Source organism: Tribolium castaneum, chromosome 2 (genome assembly GCF_031307605.1).
Source record: "Tribolium castaneum strain GA2 chromosome 2, icTriCast1.1, whole genome shotgun sequence".
Taxonomy (NCBI): Eukaryota; Metazoa; Arthropoda; class Insecta; order Coleoptera; family Tenebrionidae; genus Tribolium; species Tribolium castaneum.
In genome coordinates this window covers 23520090-23541222 of record NC_087395.1, presented here as the reverse complement: position 1 = coordinate 23541222, position 21133 = coordinate 23520090, and the positions used below count along the sequence as shown (strand labels likewise).

Genomic DNA, 21133 nt, shown 5'->3' with positions numbered 1-21133 from the left:
TAGAGCCTTAATTATGTGTTGTTCAAAATAAAAAAAAACTAGGCTGGGTGTTTAGTGACCAACTCGTTTATTATTAAATTAAATTACATTATAATTACAAACAACAAAAAACTACTCGGCCGTTTCTTCCTCCTCTTGTCCGAGCCCCAGATTTTTCATGATTATTCGAACGTAAACCTCGATACTTAATCCAAGACCAATAAAAATCAAACCCCAACTCAGTTGGTAGAGGATTTTGTCAGTAGCGCCGTTTTTGAGCCAAACTGGCAGACCATCATCGCAAGAGAATCGTTTTTGGGTTTCTTTCAATTTAGCGAATTGCTTTCGTACCACGATTTTTGGAGGCTCCTTTTTGGCAGCGTACTGTCTTGTAATTAAGCGCAAACCTGGCACAAGTTTTCGTGTGAAGCTCATTGTGAAATTTCGAAAACGCTTGACAAATTGTGCGCCGTCAACAGGCGAACGCCTGCTAAGTTTTTGAGTTCGGAAAAAATGCACATATGCTTAGGTTATTACATTGAGCAGTTTTTTGGAGAGAATTAAATCTCAAAAGTCCCTAAAGACAGTGTTTCATTTTACCAATGATTAAGTAGCTAAAAGTTAATTTAGGCCTAAACTGCAGAAGATAGAAATCTGGCGCTTGAACTTTTTTATAGGAAATTTAATTCTCTACAACTTTGTTTCTTACACCTTTTTCGTATCTTTAACCGTATTCCCAGCGTTTTGATAAATATGCGACGGTGCGCAAAAAATATCGCTTAGAATTATAAATTTGCGTTCCACCTTATATTTTTGCGAACGCTGTTAATACAATTGAAGATACAAAAAAAGTGTAAGGAACAAATTTGTAGAGAATTAACTTTTCTACAAAAAAGTCCGCGACACCATATTTCCATCTACAAGGGTTTAGGTATAAATTAACTCCAATACTTGACCACCGCCAAAATGAAGCAAATCCGTCGCTTGAACGCCTTTGGGGCCTAAATGGTTGAAGACAGGGTTATGGTCTCGCGGACTTTTTTGTAGGAAATTTAATTCTCTACAACTTTCTTCCTAACATTTTTCTTGCATCTGTGACCGTATTCGCAGCGTTTTGAAAAATATGGGGCAGAGTGTAAATTGGTCAAAGTTTGAATTTTTTTTAAAGATAGTTTACGATAAATTTTTTACATCATGTTTATGTCTTACTATCGAGAATTTAATGCTCTATCCGCCTGTATTTTACCGTTACACAAATACAACAATTTTTTCAATTTCGTTCCTCTGTAACTTACGGTAACTGCGCTCTCTAGAGACATTAGCGGAACTATCAAAAACAGGAACGTTTTATTTGTACGTCGTTTCGTATCCTAACCTTTAGATATCCGTAGCCGTGAATTTCAATCCGGCCAATTAATTTTTTTAACAAAACTGAATATTTTTTTAGCTAAAAACTCAGTAAAAAATATGAATTTGGGAAAGAATGTAAGCATTTCTTTCATTATTGTTGTCCAAAGTCGGAAAGTCCGCCTTGTGCGTGATTCATAACTGATAAAAACTATGAATCGCGCCCCAACCCCTACCTAGGATGAATGAACCCCAGCCTATCACAACGTCTCGTCTAGCGCGAAAAAGCCTCATGAAGCAACCGAGGCGTGCTGAAAACAGTTTCCTACATAAAACGAGATGGGGTTGCAGGGGATAAAAACGTGATCCCGAGCTCGGTCTGAGAGGGATTTGCATAGAACCTGGAGCAACGTGAATGGGAGCGGCGCTCCCTCGATGACCTAGATCAGAGCGCGCCATTCATGTCTCTGCTGAATGAAAGGTGGAGGAGGGTGGAAAAACGGAGACAGAAACTCGCTTAGTCAGCCGGTCTATCGTCCCTTGGCACACAACATAATAATATCTTTGCGTATTGTTGACATCTCACTTCCCCCTGCTCTTATACACCGAGCAAGGCTCAGGCCCTATTGATTTTCGAGTATGTGTGCGTGGGCGGCGGGCGGGCTCGGGGCCGCCGCCGGCGAATTTTCAACACGGCACCGACGCCCACACACACCCGAAATAAATACCCACGGATTTAGGGGAAAGAGCGGCAGCGGCGGCGCTCCACCAAGGGCTGAAGCCCCAAAACCAATAACGTGTTCAATATTTAAGATGAAAAAGACCAGACAATCATCAGTTCAGATGCCACACTTGGGCTGATTTTAAACTGATTCAACGCCCTTTGAGTCAAAAATTAGCCAATTTTGGGCCAAAAATGTACCGTTACCGTGTATTTGGCCGAAACTGAATTGTTTTGCTCTATTTGTTTGAACCAAAAGGTTCCGTAAGCTATTCGGACCAATTTTGCGCTTTTTGAACCAAAAAAAAAATCTTTAGGTCTGACTTAGGTCAGAAAACAATCGTTTAAATTGCGAATTTTACGCAAATCTGGGTGATTTGGTGCATTCTTTAAGCCAAAAAGTTAATTACCAGAAAAGATTTTGCCGAAATAGAAAAAAATCATCGTTTCAAAGACTGTATTACGCGATTTTTGACCAAATTTTTACCAATTCTCCCGAAACAGGTCGGAAAATGGCTATTTTGGTGCTTTTTAGGCCAATTCCCACCGATATAGCGCTATTTTATACCGTTACTTGAAGTGATTTTGGGCCAAAAAATTTTCATTAACAGTCAGACAGACCCAAAACTCCATTTAAACTAATTCCAACTAACTCTGCTTGTTTTTGAAGACTTTTTCCTGGAAGAAACCAGAAAGCGTTCGTTTCAGATGTCAGTTTTACTAATTATTTCAAGCGTTTTTGTTCGAACTGTGCAAAAAATTGTTGCTTTAAGATTCATTTATGTTATTTTGTACATTTCCCATCTCAAGAAACATTTTTGTCAAAAAAGCCAGAAAATCGTCGTTTCAAGTCAGAAATACACGATTTTAACCAATTCTATGATCTGGCACGTAATTTTTTTAGCCGGAAACTCAATTATTTAAAAATATTTTGACCTGTAGACAGAAACTCGCCTAATTTAAGTGATTTTCTCAAAAATGACTAAAAAAATGTATGAATTAGGGTATTTTAATCAGTAAAAAGTTCTAAGTGATTTGACACATTTTTATTAGCCAGAACCAGAAACTTGTATGCGTTTTTAAAACAGTATCTTAACTACCTTACGAGGTAATGTTGAAAGTAGGCAGAAGAAATACCTTTCCAAAATATACCAAAAAATTGCAATTTCAAAGACAGAATTACGAATTTTTTTAACCAGAAACTTGTTTATTTTACAGTAACTCGCCTATCCTCAGAGATATTTTCGAAAAAAGGCCAGAAAATCGTCGTTTTCAGTCGGAATTAAAAAAATCAGGGTGATTTGGTGCATCTTTTAGTCAGGGACTAAAAGGTACTTAAAAGGTTTTGCCAAAATAAACCAAGAAACGTCTGAGTTACGTACGTTATTTCAGCCAATTCCAAGCATTTTTTTTATCGGAAACTCACTTATTTTAGTGGACTTTTATGTTAGCAGGTAAATTCCAAACTGCCTTAGCGGACCAAAAGTTGCTACAAATTTCAATTTTTCAACGCTCATTTTGCGGTTTTGGAGTCAAAATCTTTCCGTAATTTTGCTTAATTTGTACGTTTTTAAGACAGAAACTCGATAACCTTACGATCAATTGTCGAAAGAAGCCGGAAAATGGTCGTGTAAATTATACGAATTTTCGGTGATTTGGCGCATTTTTAAGACACAAACTCTATTATTTAAAAAGATTTTGCCAATATTGGTAAGAATGTCGTCATGTTCATTATTTCAGCCAATTCTAAGCGATCTAACTATTTTTTTTTAACCAGAAACTCGCTTTTTCCGCAGATCGGAAAATCCTTGCTTGAAATATTTGCGCCAATTCCAAGCGGATTTAGCGCTTTTTTAAATCAACCTCGTTTATTTAATTTTTCATGTCGTGAATTATGCCACAGAAACTTTCAGATACTTGCCCAATTCTCGTTATAGGTAGATCTAATTTTTACCTAAAATCGCCAGAAAATTGCCATTTTGGGGCAAATTTCTACTCCATTTAAACCAATTTCACTCTTGAACCACTCACTTATTTCAAAACATTCTGCTGAAAATCTTAGTTTCGAAAAAATTTCACGCCATTTTTAATCAATTCTGGCTTATTTTGTACGTTCTTAAGCCAGAAAGAAACTCGATAGTGTCGAAAAAAAAATAAAAATTCGTCGTTTCAAGGGAGATTTCGTGCATATTTGGCCTTAAAATTCACTTACTTAAAAAAATTTTACAAAAGCAAACCAGAAAATCATTATCTCATGTTCTAGTGATTTGGCTGTTTAAAATTAAAATTTATTACCGATTTCCAATCAGGAAATTGTCGTCCTTAGTTTTTTAACCAGAAATTTAATAATTACCATCGTTTTGTTGAGATGAATAGATTTTCAAAAACATCTCAACTTCTATAACTCCAGCGAAACGCAGCGGGCGTAAGCCGTTCCGGAATGAAAGCAAGTAAACAACGGCACAGCGAAACGTTCATTCAGAAATGAAATTGGGGTGTTATGAATGTTACACAAGCCGTAAACTTATATTACGTTGGCTCTCTTTTTCGCGCCACAAGATACACAAAAAGACGCGCCCGATGTTTATCCAACAGCTTATTAAATCAGCGACGAAAAAACTCACCTATAAATTCTATAGCCTTTGGAAAATGACTCGCCAAGTTCTGCGACCAATGATCCGTGATGGGAATCTGCATGTACTTGTAATGTCCGACTTTTTCGAACACATTAGGCAAGTCGGGAGTGACGTTCAGTATGTACTGTAACAACAAAACGAAATTATTCCCTGATTCGGTTATTGGACGTTTAATGGCTTGCCTGAATGCCGTGCCGTTCAAGCGACTGGCTGTCCTCGCTGTTGGCGGCATTGCCGAGGAACAAGTGAGGAAGAATCTCCACCGGAAACTCTCTATCATCTTCCAAACCTGAAAGGACTTCAAGTCTTTACTCGCCGACCTGACACGTGTGTGAAAACACGGAACGATTTTTAATAACTTGGACAATAACAATAATTAGTAATTTGATAATCATCGCGCTATATTTAGCAATGACTGGCACCTCTTTTATAAACCGATTCATGAATGAAAGCATCAATGAAACGACCTGTCGACCATTTAGATAATTCCATTGATAATTACAAACTGCTGAAAAAGTGCGCACTTTGAATGCTCATTCACGACCACGGAAAGACAAATTAACAATTAACCATTTTTTTAACTAGTAATTTTGTTGCAATTACGCTGTTTTTTCTCTGTTTTCGCTTACAAGCCGAGAAATTGCATATTTACAAAAAGCTTATAATAATAATTAATAACAACCCTTTTTATTTGAATTGCAAGTAAGTAGAAATCGGGGGGCGAAGTCTAAACAATTGTTATTCAAACTTAACTCCTTTAACAAATAAACAAATACATGAACAAGTAAATGAAGAAAAATAAAAACTAAAAAAAAAAAAGAAAAAAAACAAGTGAATTATTCGGCGACGTTTCGCCTAAAATTCTCTTAGCTTTGATTAAAATGAAAATTTTAAGTTGTGTTGAGTCCCCCTTAAGGCACGGAAGGAGAGATAATAAAATTTCGAAACGTCGCCGAAAAATTCATCGTTTTTTTTAATTCCAACTTTAAAAAACCAGGAAAATAAAAAAGAAAAACCTACAATAAATTAGAAAAATATGACTTAATTTTATTACGAAAATTGTTCACCGAGAGTTTCTCCGTTAAATTAAGAAAACAGAATTTGGAGTGCGTTTTTTCATTAAAAATACATATTTTGCGTAAATGTGTGCCTCAAAAAATTCCATATTTAGGGCACACAAGTAGTTTTGTCCATTTAATCACTTCTTTGAACTTAGAAACTCTTACTTTTCAAGGATTAATGTTTATTCAATGAAAAATCAACGAAAACGTCGTACTTCGTGAACGTCGTACCTCGTGAAAGTTATACAATATTAATACACATTTAGTGTATTGCGGGTCATATCTAGAGAAAATATTAATTTTGTTTAATGGCTAAATGTTCACGTTTATTTACAGATACGGAATTTACAAAAGAATTTGTTGTTTTTTTATATACAACGTAAAAAAATATTTAATATTTTTGAATGTCGTACTTCGTGACGGTTATGCAATATTGGTATTTGTCCATTTAATCACTTTTTTGAACTAAGAAACTCTTACTTTTCAAGGATTAATTTTTATTCAATGAAAAATCAACGAAAACGTCGTACTTCGTGAACGTCGTACCTCGTGAAAGTTATGCAATGATAATACACATTTAGTGTATTGCGGGTTATATCTAGACAAAATATTAATTTTGTTTAATTGCTAAATGTTCACGTTTATTTACAGATACGTAATTTACAAAAGAATTTGTTGTTTTTTTAGATACAACCTAAAAAAATATTAAATATTTTTGAACATCGTACTTCGTGACGATAAAAACTGCATAGCATGAGCGTTTTAAAGCTGAGACAAGCTAAAAAATTAATGCATTAAACCCACATTTAATTTAATTTAAATGAGTTTGCGATTAAGATTTTTTTCTAAAATTTTGTGAATTTACAGTATTTTTTAATGAATAAAAGTTCGGTTTACTGAACATTTTTTCAGAAAAAAAGAGTTAGAATTGCGTTTTTTCAAAACAATAAGTAACTGTCTTTCACTCTCTTCGAATAAAAAAGTTTGAACAAAATTTTGATTATTTTTTGAAAAATAATCTACCTCAAAATAATATCATCTAAAAAGAAAATTCTAATGGTAGAAACGCCATAAGCCATTTAAACTTTTGAAGTGATGGTTTTTAAGTCTAAAAATTTCAAGCATTTTCCTTTATTTTAGGAAACTTTTGAAGCGACTCGTTCTAAACCATCCTCGCATTCTTTGTAATTAAAAGTAATAGTCTCACCTAATGAACTATCACACCGATCATCGGTGTCTGAACTGTCGGTGGAACTGTTGGCAGTGGACGACAAACTGTCGCAGCTTCGATGGGGTCTGTGCAAAGGTGGTGCTGAAATACGCAGCGACCGCAGCCCCATCAAAGGCAAGGGGTCAGGTCCGGCTGCCGATGGCATTGTCCCACCAGAATTGTCCAACAGTTCCGAACAACTGTCGCACCACTCCGGGTACGAATTTCGGAATGTTTGGAATTCATCTAAAACAAACAAAAAATGATTAAATAAGTTTTACCACACTTTTTTGGAAGAGATTTGAAACAAATAATAAGCTTAAAAAACGGTAACTAATTAGTTCCTGTTGCGAAAAGTGAGGGCCTTGGAATTAAAAACCAAAATGTTTTGTTTAAAGAACAACACAAGCGCGCCTTTACTTTCAGTTTGTCTTTTATTTTAACACGAAAACATTCTTTATGGCCCTCACTACTCAAAATGACTACTAATTGAAACGTTGTAAGCGACTTCCTTTGACTAACGCAACAGCGGTTGTAATTTTACGTAAAGTTTACACTACGACTACTGATGATTTCGTGGAATTTTGTGCTACCCGGAAATCAAGACAATGAATGGTTTGATTACTAAATCGGTGAGTGCGATGGCACTCGCTCGGAAACGGCCTCCAAATTTACAATCACACATTTGCAACCATGAGCAATGTTGTGGGAAAGTGGCTGATTATTATTGTCGTCGTTTAAGATTATAATAATAAAGTTATAAAATTTGGTGATTTTTTGAGAAATTATGACCATTTTCGGCCAAAAACGTGCTGAAAGTCACAAAAAAGTTAAAAACAATTTTAAAATTGTAGAATCAACTTATACGCCCTGTATCTTTTGACGAAATCTGGTGAAAAATTAGAGAATTAAATTGAAAAAAAGTGGAAGAAAATGTTTTCTCGAGCTAATTCGCCGACTTTTGAACTGAATGTATTTGCGTTTTAGGTGAATTATTGCAATTATATAGTTTGTAGTTTATTTATTTAAAAAGTTTGTGTTAAAATATCTGCAAAAGCCGGTCAGTACTTGGGGCCCTGGTGGCCCAGTGGTATAAGCGCCACTTACGACGGGGGAGGTCGCGGGTTCGCACCCGGATCAGGGTAACAATTTTTCTATGAAAAAAAGTGTAGAAAAGGTAAGTGAAACAACACATAAGCAAAAATAAGAGATGAGAGAACACATAGACGTATAAACGTAAAGCGGAACATAAAACTGAAGAAATAAGAAAATAATGCGACAAAAGGTAAAAGTACGTAAAAGCGCCAAATTGTAAACGTAAGAGCACATATTAATAAAGAGAAAATATTTTTTGTTTTGAGAGAAAAAAAGATGAACGTAAAAGTGTAACATAACTTCAAACTTTAGCGTTGAAACCTTAGATGACTTACTTCTTAAATTATAAAAAAATTAAACGAAAATATTTAATTTATCTCTAAAAATTTTTAGTTAACTGAGTTTGTTTAGTAGAGTCCCGAAAAATATTGTTAATAAAAATCATGGCTACTGCAGATCCAGTAGAATTTGCGCATGTCCACTATTTTTGACTAGAAAATACACAACTTTGGTGATTTTTTGAGAAATTATGTCTATTTTCGGTCAAAAACGTGCTGAAAGTCACAAAAAAGTTAAAAACAATTTTAAAATTGTAGAATCAATTTCTACGCCCGGTATCTTTTGATGAAATCTGGTGAAAAATTAGAGAATTAAATTGAAAAAAAGTTGAAGAAAATGTTTTCTCGAGCTAATTCGCCGACTTTTGAACTGAATGTATTTGCGTTTTAGGTGAATTATTGCAATTATATAGTTTGTAATGTTGATTTATTTAAAAAGTTTGTGTTAAAATATCTGCAAAAGCCGGTCAGTACTTGGGGCCCTGGTGGCTCAGTGGTATAAGCGCCACTTACGACGGGGGAGGTCGGGGTTCGAACCCGGATCAGGGTAAAAATTTTTCTATAAAAAAAAGTGTAGAAAAGGTAAGTGAAACAACACAAAAGCAAAAATAAGAGATGAGAGAACACAGACGTATAAACGTAAAGCGGAACATAAAACTGACAGAAATAAGAAAATAATGTGCCAAAAGGTAAAAGTACGTAAAGGCACCAAATTGTAAACGTAAGAGCACATCCTAATAAAGAGAAAATACCTTTTGTTTTGGGAGAAAAAGAGATGAACGTAAAGGTGAAACATAACTTCAAACTTTAGCGTTGAAACCTTAGATGACTTACTTCTTAAATTATAAAAAAATTAAACGAAAATATTTAATTTATCTCTAAAAATTTCTAGTTAACTGAGTTTGTTTAGTAAAGTCCCGAAAAACATTGTTAATAAAAATAATGGCCACTGCAGATCCAGTAGAATTTGCGCATATCCACTATTTTTGACTAGAAAATACACAACTTTGGTGATTTTTTGAGAAATTATGTCTATTTTCGGTCAAAAACATGCTGAAAGTCACAAAAAAGATAAAAATAATTTTAAAATTGTAAAATCAACTTATACGCCCTGTATCTTTTGACGAAATCTGGTGAAAAATTAGAGAATTAAATTGAAAAAAAGTGGAAAAAAATGTTTTCTCGGGCTAATTCGCCGACTTTTGAACTGAATGTATTTGCGTTTTAGGTGAATTATTGCAATTATATAGTTTGTAATGTTGATTTATTTAAAAAGTTTGTGTTAAAATATCTGCAAAAGCCGGTCAGTACTTGGGGCCCTGGTGGCTCAGTGGTATAAGCGCCACTTACGACGGGGGAGGTCGCGGGTTCGCACCCGGATCAGGGTAACAATTTTTCTATGAAAAAAAGTGTAGAAAAGGTAAGTGAATAAGAGACTGAGAGAACACATAGACGTATAAACGCAAAGCGGAGCTTAAAACTGACAGAAATAAGAAAATAATGCGACAAAAGTACGTAAAGGCGCTAAATTGTAAACGTATTAAAGGTAGAAACTCTTTTTGTCAACTTGAGAGAAAAGGACGTGTCATTTCATACGAAAATTTAGAGTTATGGGTGCTAACTTTTTAGAAATTTGAAAACACCAACGAACCGATTTAAACCTTCTCTTAGGAACAGCCTGTATGTTGGTTATTCGCAAGCGTGAATAAAGCAGTTCACAATGAACCGAAATTGTTCATTGAGTAAACGGCTGTATCGATCAGCAGCACCGCCTCCGCTCAAGGGTCACTGGGACAAACCCCAAATTGGCCGTCCCTCTCTCTCTGCTCATGGCGTGTTGTTTTGATAATCTCTAATAACGTAAATCCGGGGGCGGCAGTTCGCCGTCCCCGGCATGCAGCTGGACCTACTTTCTCTCTAATGCATCGTTGCCTAGGTGATGGAATAAACCACCTTGTGGGGTAAGTACCTGCTGGAGTAGTGCCAACGCTACAACAATCCGCCTTGTCTCGGGCCCTTCCACAGATACAAATCTGGTTCTTAGAAATATTTAACGAGGAGACAAGCAGGACGGGTTTTGGAACCCATGCATGATGGCAGGAAACGATTAAATGATCGGACATTAAACATCTTCAAATTGAATGCCACAAAAAATTATTTCGCTGAAAATTTTCGTCACAGAATTTTGCAAAATAAGTAAGCTTTTAGCTGAAAATATTCAGCGTTTACTAACAAAATTTTACTAAAAAATCAAGCTAAATCACTAAACAGGTCAACTTGAATGATAATTCTTGCGAAATGTAAAAGGGATAAATAAGCATTTTGAGTAAAAAACTATTGCAAAAATGACGTAATTTTTGGTATTCTAACAAAATATGCAAATTGAATGAATTTTTCGATACAAATTTCTCGGTCTGTTTAAACAAAAGTTTGTGATAAAAGTGAGTTTTCACTTAAAAACGATATTCGACAAATTTTTCGCAGAATAAGTGAATTTGTGGCACATTTGGCGTGTTCCGGCGAAATTTCACTCAGAAATCTGTCTAAACCGGACAAAAGCACGTAAATGTCCGTATAATTTAGTCACTTTTTGATAAAATTTCACAAGATAATTGAGTTTCTAGCCTGAAACAAGATAAATCTAACGAAAAAGATCAACAGATGTCATTTTATTTGTGTTCAAGCGAAATTATAAGAAATAATGCATTTTGGGTGAAAAACGTGCTAAATTACTTAAAATGTAAAAATTTCGTTATCTTTGACCTTCACTGCTAATCTTTAGGTTTGCTTGAGAAAAAGTTCAGGAGAAAAATGTGACTTTGGACTTATTTTTTGAAGAGAATTTCTCAAAAGATAAAAAATTTTGAAAAATAAGTAATGTAATTTTCTACGTAATCTGGTGACTTTTTGGTCGATTTTAACGAGTTTATGCCTTTTAGCAGAAAAATGTTTGGTTTTGGTAACGAACCGCCACTGCAGCCCACACTATTAGTCTGCGTGTCTATAAATTAGCGAACTCTTTTGAGCGAGAATCCTCATTATTGGGATTCTGCTATTATTAGAGCGATTTATTAATAATGAGATGAATTATTTCCTCCGCTCGCTCAAAAAATGGTAGAAACATATCGATTTTCGTATTTAAAATAGATTTATGTTTGTCGATTATGCAAGACAGGATAAGATTACACTGTCATAAAATACAAAAATATAATAAACGTTCACATTTATGCCACATTTGCGTCATGAAAACCGTTTTTTTACCAACCTACCGGAATTTTCGGCTTAAATAACAATATTTTAATTAGAAACAGCGCCCACTGGGACCACACTTTAACAGTGCAAAATTGGACTTGTCTTAAAACCTTCGGAGAATTAGCGAGCAATTACGAGGGAAGTGAATTTGGCGCCACGGTAATTGGTGGAAATTTTTGCTTGCACTGGAAATGTATTGTAATCCAATTAGGCTGACTTGTCATCAGGTTCCAGTAAAAGACGGTTAGTCACATGTTTTTGCTAAATTTTATAACTGTGAGCCCACACAACTTATTCATTTGTATACGTATCTGGAACGCTTTTAGACCCACTGGCAGGGAGAAAAAATGCTTCATCCTGTCTTATTCCACTCGAGATAAATTCCTTCGCATTATTTATACTGACAGATAATTGAGTAAATGTTGCACAATTTCCCGGTTTACATAAATGTGAAAAATACATTTGCTTGCACTTTCGGTGAAATCAAATATACAGGGTGGCCCAGCTCTGTAGCTGATTATTAGTAAAGTTAGAGTTTTGATGTTTTGTAGACGTTTTTTATACTCCAGGACGTATTTCAGGAAAATATTTTTTTATACAGAGTGTCCTATCAAAGTATGACGTCAACATAATATTTTTTAATGGAAAAAAAGTTGATTTTTGCTCTAAGATCGTGTTTAATAAATCCTCAGAACTTGCAAAAATAATGTCATTTTGGACATAATTACTTTTTAAGAAATTTTGTGCAATAATTGAGTTTTTGCTAAATAAACGCTTAGAAAAGATAAATTTTTGATCATTTTCGACCATATTTTGTAATTTTTTTCGTTCGTTAAATCGTTAATAAAATAGGAAGAAAAACGTGATTTTTGGTCTAAAAACGTGTTTAAATCTTATTACTTTTACAATTAAAAATTTTCTTATTACTTAGAAGGCTTAGGTTGGTGATCTTTTCACTCTACTGTAGAATTTATTTCTATTTATTTTTGTGATGTTCCCTAGACTACAAAATAAATGAGTCCCTGATTTAGAAAAGAACTAAGGCTCATTTTCTGGAAACACATTTAACAGAGAGATTAATTTAAACCTCAGTTAAAACATACGCACTATCGTAGCAACTAACTGAGAGATAAAATTTAACTGAAGTTTAATTGTACAGTCACCCAAAATGAAAATGACCGTGTATTTTTGAATCAGGTGCTCATTTATTTTGATCAAAAAACATCTAAAATCCTCAAAATAAGTCTAAATTAATGGTGTTTTGACAAAACACGCCTCAAAATTACAGAAATAAAGCGAAACTGATGTTACTTTACACTAGATTTTGATTGTTTTTGAGAGAAATTTCGTCAAAAATTGGCTGAAAATGACAAAATTCGGTAAAAAAGGAGTCATTTTTAGTTGTTTCGAGCTTTTAAATACGTTTTTGAATTTATCACCTAAATAAACCGAGGAATAACCGCAAAAATTTAAACTCGAATGATACAGAAACATTATTTCGTAAAAATAGTCAAGAATAAGGCAAAAAATAATGTGATTTATTGGCTTATTTCGTAAGAATTTTTTTGCGATACTTAGTTTTTGCTGAATAAACACTTAGAGAAGGTAAATTTTTGGTCATTTTCGACCAAATTTGGTGATTTTTTGTTCTAATTTAATAAAAACAGAAAGAAGAACTTAATTTTTGGTTTAAAAACGTGCTTAAATCTTCAAAACTTGCAAAAATAATGTCATTTTTGACATAATTTTGTGATTTAGTGGCTTACTTTTTAAGAAATTTTGCACAATAATTGAGTTTTTGCTAAATATACACCAAGAAAATTTAAATTTTTGGTCATTTTCGAACAAATCTAGTGATTTTTTGGTTCTAATGTAATAAAAATAGAAAAAAACTTAATTTTTGGTCTAAAAACGTGTTTAAATTTTCAGAATTTGCAAAAATAATGTGATTTTTGACATAATTATGTAATTTATTGACTTACTTTTCAAAAAATTGCACAATAATGGAGTTTTTTTTGCTGAATAAACGCTTAGAAAAGGTAAATTTTTGATCATTTTTGACCAAATTTGCTATTTTTTTCGTGCTAGATTAAGGAGAATATGAAGAAAAACCAAATTTGGTGATTTTTCGTGCTTGTTTGCTAAAAACAGTTATTTTATTTTGGTAACAATGAAAATGAAATTGAGCAGAATCCATTGGGCAAATAAACGTAGCCTCGATAGCGTAATCTAAAGCCAGTGGATGTAGAACAGTACTTTGGCTCACCATGAATGAAATAAATTATAAATAAATTCACCCACACGCGTTTACTTTTCATCAATCTAAATAAAACTAAGATGTAAAACTGAAGCCTCGTTTAATTGGCTTTTGCTTGCCGTTCCAGGCCATAAATTCGGCCGTTAAGCCTTGTTAGCCCGGCAAGACAAGTAGTGTTATCATCGTAGGTAGTAATCATTGCCGAATCGATTACAATTTTTATGACAGATTGTTTAATATCAGCACCGAGTAAACAATTTGCCCCGTTTTAATGGTTTACGATAAAGATATTTTCGCTTTGATTCGAGCACCGGATTTCCTGTTGCCGCATAAATACACACTCTTTGAATTTGCAAATGTGTTTGCACAAACCAACTTGCACCTGCACCATGTGCGAGCTCTTTATCAGGCCAATTAAAAATGTTGACCACAACAATTAGGCAATTAGGCGAGATAAAGCAATGAATCATCATTCATTGGACGAACGCGCTCGTGACATTTCACCTTTTAATCCGGGAAGGAATGCGAGCACCACATACCAGCCAACCTCAATAATAAATGACTCCATCATCCGGCAAAAACGCCGTAATAATGCATAGGGAGAAAATCAATTTCCAGTAGACAAAAACCACGGACTCGGGGGACGCGCACCAGGAAAGAGTATTGAAGGAGCTAATGGGGTTTGCGATATGATAAATTTACATTACAACTGAAGCGGATCCACGGACTTGGAAAACGCAAAACGAGGAAATCGCGCCCGTGATTTGTGAGGCCGGAAAATTTGACGCAATTTTCGGAAAACTAAATTACGGTTATAAATAGAAAAACTAAAAAAAAAGTTTTTTTTAGAAAAAAAACAGTGCTCATATTGAGAAAGTAATTCTGTAATGCCGTATTATTATGACCGTTCCCAAAGCTTTTGTAAATTTTAAAATACTAATTTGTAAGCAAAAATATTCTTCTCTGATAGAAAAACTTTTTAGTACATCTTTTAAATAAAAGCTTTTCTCTAAAAATTTTTTTTATTTATTGCTTTTGTAACCATAACCTAAAACTTCAAAACCCCATTTAGGGGGTATTTAACCACATAGGATTGCATTGTCACGCTTATTACGTAAGTATGCAAAATTTCACTTCATTCGGACAACAGGAACCGTGTCAAATTTGGCTCCGAAAAAATGAAAACAGACACACAGACAACAGAGCAAGCTTTTAAAAAAATCGGATTTTCTATGTTACTGAGAAAGATCCTCACTGAAATTACGATTTGATTCGGGGAAACAATTGTTAAAAATCTTGTATTTAATAAGCATTTGGACGAAGTAAAAATCTCTGTGGCCAATTACGCCAGCCCATAATAATCGTTATTAGTTGCCATTAGGCAGTTTATGTAAAATCCTACAAAAAGCGCCGGTTCAGATTAATAGAGTCCTGTTACAGACCGTGATAAATATCGCTATACAAAGTCGTATGATTAGGTAATTATTTTTTATAGTATGTATTCGAAGCTAGGTATGCGGTCGTTAAAAACGATAGGTTCTTAGCAAGATTCCCACGCGTTCTCAAAGTATTTATTCTCTATAGCGATCAGTGTAGCGTGCCTTCTCCGTCTCCCGTGAATGTCGCCCATCCGGCCGGAAGTCGTATTCATCCATCACGATTTCCGCTGCACCTTACTTTACCTTGCCCTGGCCCCCATCGCTATCAATTTTTAATTGACACGCCTTATCAACGGATTTCAAGATTTCATCTGCTCTTATCGCCATTACATACATGCTGGAGAAGTACTTTTCTGTGATTCAAATTCAAACACCACAGGGTGGTAAAAGTTGGTTTTCATGTTGAACATTCATCAAAATTTAGTCTTTCAAAATCCGAACCCAATGCTTATTAACAGGAACAGACATAATATTATGAGTAAAAATGAGCTTTTAAAAAGACGCTTCAACTGAAAAAAATTATTCGTCGCAGGAAACAATAATCAAATTACAGTTTTCTGTAATTTATTTGAAATGAAATGGGCTTGAAGTTGAGGCAAGTTCTAAATTCTTCTTCAGCCTTATTGTTTTTCTATTCCTTCGTAATTGCTTTCTATTTCTGTTTCACATAATTATTTTGCATTTTCCTTACTTTCTTGATAAAAATTGGAAATTGCAGTGTTTGTCTCAAAACTATTATTGATACGTAATTTTCCCCTGTTTCTGTGTTTTCGTATCAGTACATCATATAGAATTTTTTCCCAAATAAATTAAACACTGAAACTGACTTCCTTTACTAAATTCCTGCGAATGAATTGGCATCCCTTACATAATATTTCCAGCACTCTGGTACTAATTTTAAAAGAAAAATATTTAAAAAATTAAAAAAAAATATTTTTTCAATTCCTGTTCCTTAACATTTATTTATTCAGTTCCAAAGTGCAAGAAGGAAAATATGTTCTATCAAATTTTATTGTTTTCTTTATGGTTATCCAAGAGGTTCGCAAGGGGAAAAAGGTTAGGGACCACTGCTTTACACACTTTTTTTTTGGAATAAATATTTTTTAGACAGATTGGACTAAAAGTAACGAACAAAATTCATATTTTTGTTATTAGTCATTTTTCAAAAAAATCCTCTTGACAGGTCGATTTTATTTATTTATTTATTAGTCATTCGTTTTTGAGTTGCGACGTCATTCCTACTTTTTTTAAATGACAGCCGACATTTTTCTTTACTGCTTTACTTTATGTATCTTCCTGGTATAAAAAAATAAGATAAGTAAATATTAAAAAAATTTAAAAAAAATAGTTTTTCAATTACTATTCATTAACATTTATTCATTTCCAAATGTGCAAGAAGGAAAATAAATGTTCTATCAAATTTTATTTTTTTCTTATGGTTATCCAAGGGGTTCGCAAGGTGAAAAAGGTTAGGAACCACTGCTTTACACACTTTTTTCTTTTTGTAATAAATATCTTTGAGACAGATTGGACTAAAAGTAACGCACAAAATTCATATCTTTGTTTTTAGTCATTTTTCAAAAAAATCCCCTGACAGGTCGATTTTATTTATTTAGTTATTTATTAGTCTTTTGACTAATTTTTTGAGATGTGACGTCATTCTTACTTTTATTAAATGACAACCGACATTTTTGTTTATTGCTTGACTTTATGTATCTTCCTGGTATTAAAAAAATAAAATAAAAAATATTTAAAAAATCAAAAAAATATTAGTTTTTCAATTCCTATTCATTAACATTCATTCAGTTCCAAATGTGCAAGAGGGAAAATAAATGTTCTATCAAATTTTATTGTTTTCTTATGGTTGTCCAAGGGGTTCGCAAGGTGAAAAAGGTTAGGAACCACTGCTTTACACACTTTTTTCTTATTTTTTTTTCTCTCTTATTGTAATAAATATCTTTTAGACAGATTGGACTAAAAGTAACGCACAAAATTCATATCTTTGTTTTTAGTCATTTTTCAAAAAAATCCCCTGACAGGTCGATTTTATTTATTTATTTATTTATTAGTCATTCGTTTTTGAGATGTGACGTCATTCTTACTTTTATTAAATGACAACCGACATTTTTGTTTATTGCTTGACTTTATGTATCTTCCTGGTATTAAAAAAATAAAATAAAAAATATTTAAAAAATCAAAAAAATATTAGTTTTTCAATTCCTATTCATTAACATTCATTCAGTTTCAAATGTGAAAGACGGAAAATAAATGTTCTATCAAATTTTATTGTTTTCTTATGGTTGTCCAAGGGGTTCGCAAGGTGAAAAAGGTTAGGAACCACTGCTTTACACACTTTTTTCTTTTTTTTTTTCTCTCTTATTGTAATAAATATCTTTTAGACAGATTGGACTAAAAGTAACGCACAAAATTCATACCTTCGTTATTAATCATTTTTCAAAAAAATCCTCTGACAGGTCGATTTTATTTATTTATTAGTCATCGTTTTTGAGTTGTAACGTCATTCTTACTTTTTTTAAATGACAACGACAACAGACATTTTTGTTTACTGCTTTACTTTATGTATCTTCTTGGTATTAAAAAAAATGAATAAAAATAAAATAAAAAATGATTTTTTCGTTTTTCTTCTTTAATTATTTTATAAGCGGCAATTGTTTTTTATAATTTTTTTGTTAATATGTCAGCATGAAAGCACTTAATAAGGCACGTAAACACAAAAAACTAACTCATCCCACATAAAAAAGAAAGAACAAAAAGATAAAGGTCTTTGTGTAATACTCTTCATAACCGTGACAATTTTTTTATTTTAATTTCGTATTTTTTTATTTATTTTTCACTTTTGGTTCAGTCATTTTTAAAAAATCTCCGAATTGTGTGAATAGCTCTTTGGGTGCTTGGAAAGATTTAGGAAACATTTTGTGCCTCTTCAGTTTTTTTTTTTTTTTTTTCAATTTGGAACATTGGAGTCTTGTGTCCGTGATTATAAGCATTTTGGGTATTTATTTATCACCAAGCCGGTGCTCTTTATTTGATTATCGCCGGTTGGTGTATTTCGGTACCGCTGTGGCCCACATCCCGTGCTTTGGCGTGGGTTTGTGCCAGTCATCAGCGAGCTAAAATTGCGCCGACTGGTGGTGGCCCTTTCAAGGACGCCCTTGAGGCTGTGTGTGTTTTTAAGGAGGGTGAGAATGAGCGTGGGCGTTCGACATCGCGTTCGACCCACGCACACCAACATCACCCACGCTTTCCCGGTTCTCTCTGTGCGAGCGTGGGACGGGGGCACCATCGAACATCAACTCGAACTGCCGAAGACCGCCGGAGTTTCCATGCAAATTGGTGCCCCCAACCCCCATGCTAGGGACACTTGAATTATTTATGATTTACAACCCCCGACTCGATTATTGTGACAATGATGGATTTTTATTGCCACTTTTATTTTTAAAACACTTAGTCATATCACGTGATTTTATATCAAGAAGGCTACGAAACGTCACAATTTTAATTTTAGAAAATCGGTTATTTTCTGCCATTGTCACGTTTATTGCCCAATTAATTTTTGAATGAAACACTACTCTTACACAAGGTTTATCAGTTTATCAATTCTTATCGCAAAGTTCCAGTTTCTGTAAAAATTACTATCACTATTAAAACTACCTAGCAATTTTTTAAATGTAAAATTAAACATGCTAAAATGCTTGGGTTTTATTTAACTTATTTAACTTGCTTTGTCATTTGTCTGTCTGTTTCATTTTTTCGGAGCCAAATTTGACAAGGTTCCTGTTGTCCGAATGAATTGAAATTTTGCACACTTACGTAATCTGCGTGACAATGCGATCCCATGTAGTTAATTACCCCCTAAGGAGTGTTAATGACTATGATTACACAATAATAAACAATTTTCTTTACACTTTCCATGCAATAATTTTTTAGTTTTTGCTTTCGTAACTTAAATAAATGAATAATAAGAAATGTGATCAAGCCCTGGTCATTTTAATTTGGATAAACAAACCTTCAGTCTGTGTCAAAACCCACCACCCATCAAATTGTTTGAGAAGGGTCAAGTGTCCTAAGTTGATTTGTACATTTACATAATTGACCAATTGTAGGTGGTATTTACCTAGCTATAAATAACTCCTCAGCATGAATGGATCGTCCGCCTTACCTATATGTATCCAGGATGTGCTCGCCTCTACCGGCTTTACCAATAACAAAATTAAACGATTATTTACCTCCTAGGGCAAATTTACTTAAACCTACTGCATTACGAAAAAAAAATATTTTCTTATTTTTCCTCTCTATAATTTTGTTAAATAGAATTAGATGTTTTTTTATTATATTTTTTTTATTTTTCTTCAATCACATTGTTTATTTATATTTTATATTTCATATTTCATATTTCATATTTTATATTTTATATTTTATATTTTATATTTTATATTTTATATTTTATATTTTATATTTTATATTTTATATTTTATATTTTATATTTTATATTTTATATTTTATATTTTATATTTTATATTTTATATTTTATATTTTATATTTTATATTTTATATTTTATATTTTATATTTTATATTTTATATTTTATATTTTATATTTTATATTTTATATTTTATATTTTATATTTTATATTTTATATTTTATATTTTATATTTTATATTTTATATTTTATATTTTATATTTTATATTTTATATTTCATATTTCATATTTTATATTTTATATTTTTATTTTTAATTGTATAAAATTTTAATTTTTTTATCTTATTTTTTTTTCTTGTTGTAACTAATTATATTGTAACTATTTTACTGCTACAAATAAATTATTATTACTATTATTAAAAATTTGTTCGTCTACTGCGCCAAAAGCACATTCAAATGATCGTTAGACTCGTGTTAAAGACTGCAGACAGGAGTCCAAAACCCTTCATTACTGCAATTATTGTTTTTGTCTATTTTTCGGGTTAATTAAATCATGCCGGAAAAATGTCCAATCTTCCCACAATGGAAAATTTAAATTTCCTTGGAGGAGTTCGAGACAGAATATTAAGTGGAAACGTGAATGTGAAGTTTTGTTTAACATGTTGTACCGTCACAACAATGTGTTAATAGTCCTTGAAAAGTGTGCTTTATTTATTTACAAATGTGAGCCGACGTGAGTCATTTGATTGGCGATCGGGGTGAATTAGACGTTGATTCATAAATCCCTCATTCATGCCCCCTCTCTCGTGTGCCGACTGTATCACCTGGGTGGCATGAATCAGGGAGAAACTACAAAACTACCACAAGAGTGAGTAATGTTTGGGTAATTAAAATAACGAATTAAAATTCAAGAGGATCGCAATGAGCGGAGGAAATACGCGTCCATTGTGTTGATTCTCCATAATAAAAGTAATAATTGTCGCGTAAAGAGGATATCCTTTACAGGATAACATCAGAAAGACGGCGGATACTATGAATTACTCGCGCCGGAAACGGGAATATCCCTTTTCAGGTGTCGAACAGAAATAGCAAGGAACTGTGCTTTGAAGGAACTTCATAATCAATTCATTAAGGAAGAAACTTCACGCTCGTAAAACATCCATTCCACTGTTTATGTTTATTACTTCGGGACGGAACGATCAGATTGACGACAGGAAACTTAATTTCTTGCAGCGCTAACCCAAAAACTTCGACCAAAATTTTCCAAAATGCAAAAAACTGAAGCGTAATATAACTTTTTTATCTTTGTAAATTCTGCTGTCCCGTCCGTTATTGCAAACATATAAGTCAACAAGAGCA

The 21133-nt window shown here is 33.2% G+C and overlaps 1 protein-coding gene across 2 annotated transcripts in view; it reads right to left on the bottom strand.

The window, feature by feature from the left end:
* Nucleotides 1–21133, bottom strand: part of Mkp3 (Mitogen-activated protein kinase phosphatase 3) — a 29325-nt gene that overhangs the window by 2497 nt on the left and 5695 nt on the right. The window contains exons 2-4 of one of the 2 annotated variants that reach the window (XM_008200006.3): nt 6952–7200; nt 4866–4981; nt 4672–4807 (exon numbers count right to left, since the gene is read on the bottom strand). In XM_008200006.3, the coding sequence (XP_008198228.1) occupies nt 4672–4807; nt 4866–4981; nt 6952–7200 (501 nt within the window). The remainder of the gene's footprint in view (nt 1–4671; nt 4808–4865; nt 4982–6951; nt 7201–21133) is intronic. The other variant, XM_008200007.3, reaches the window with a different exon arrangement.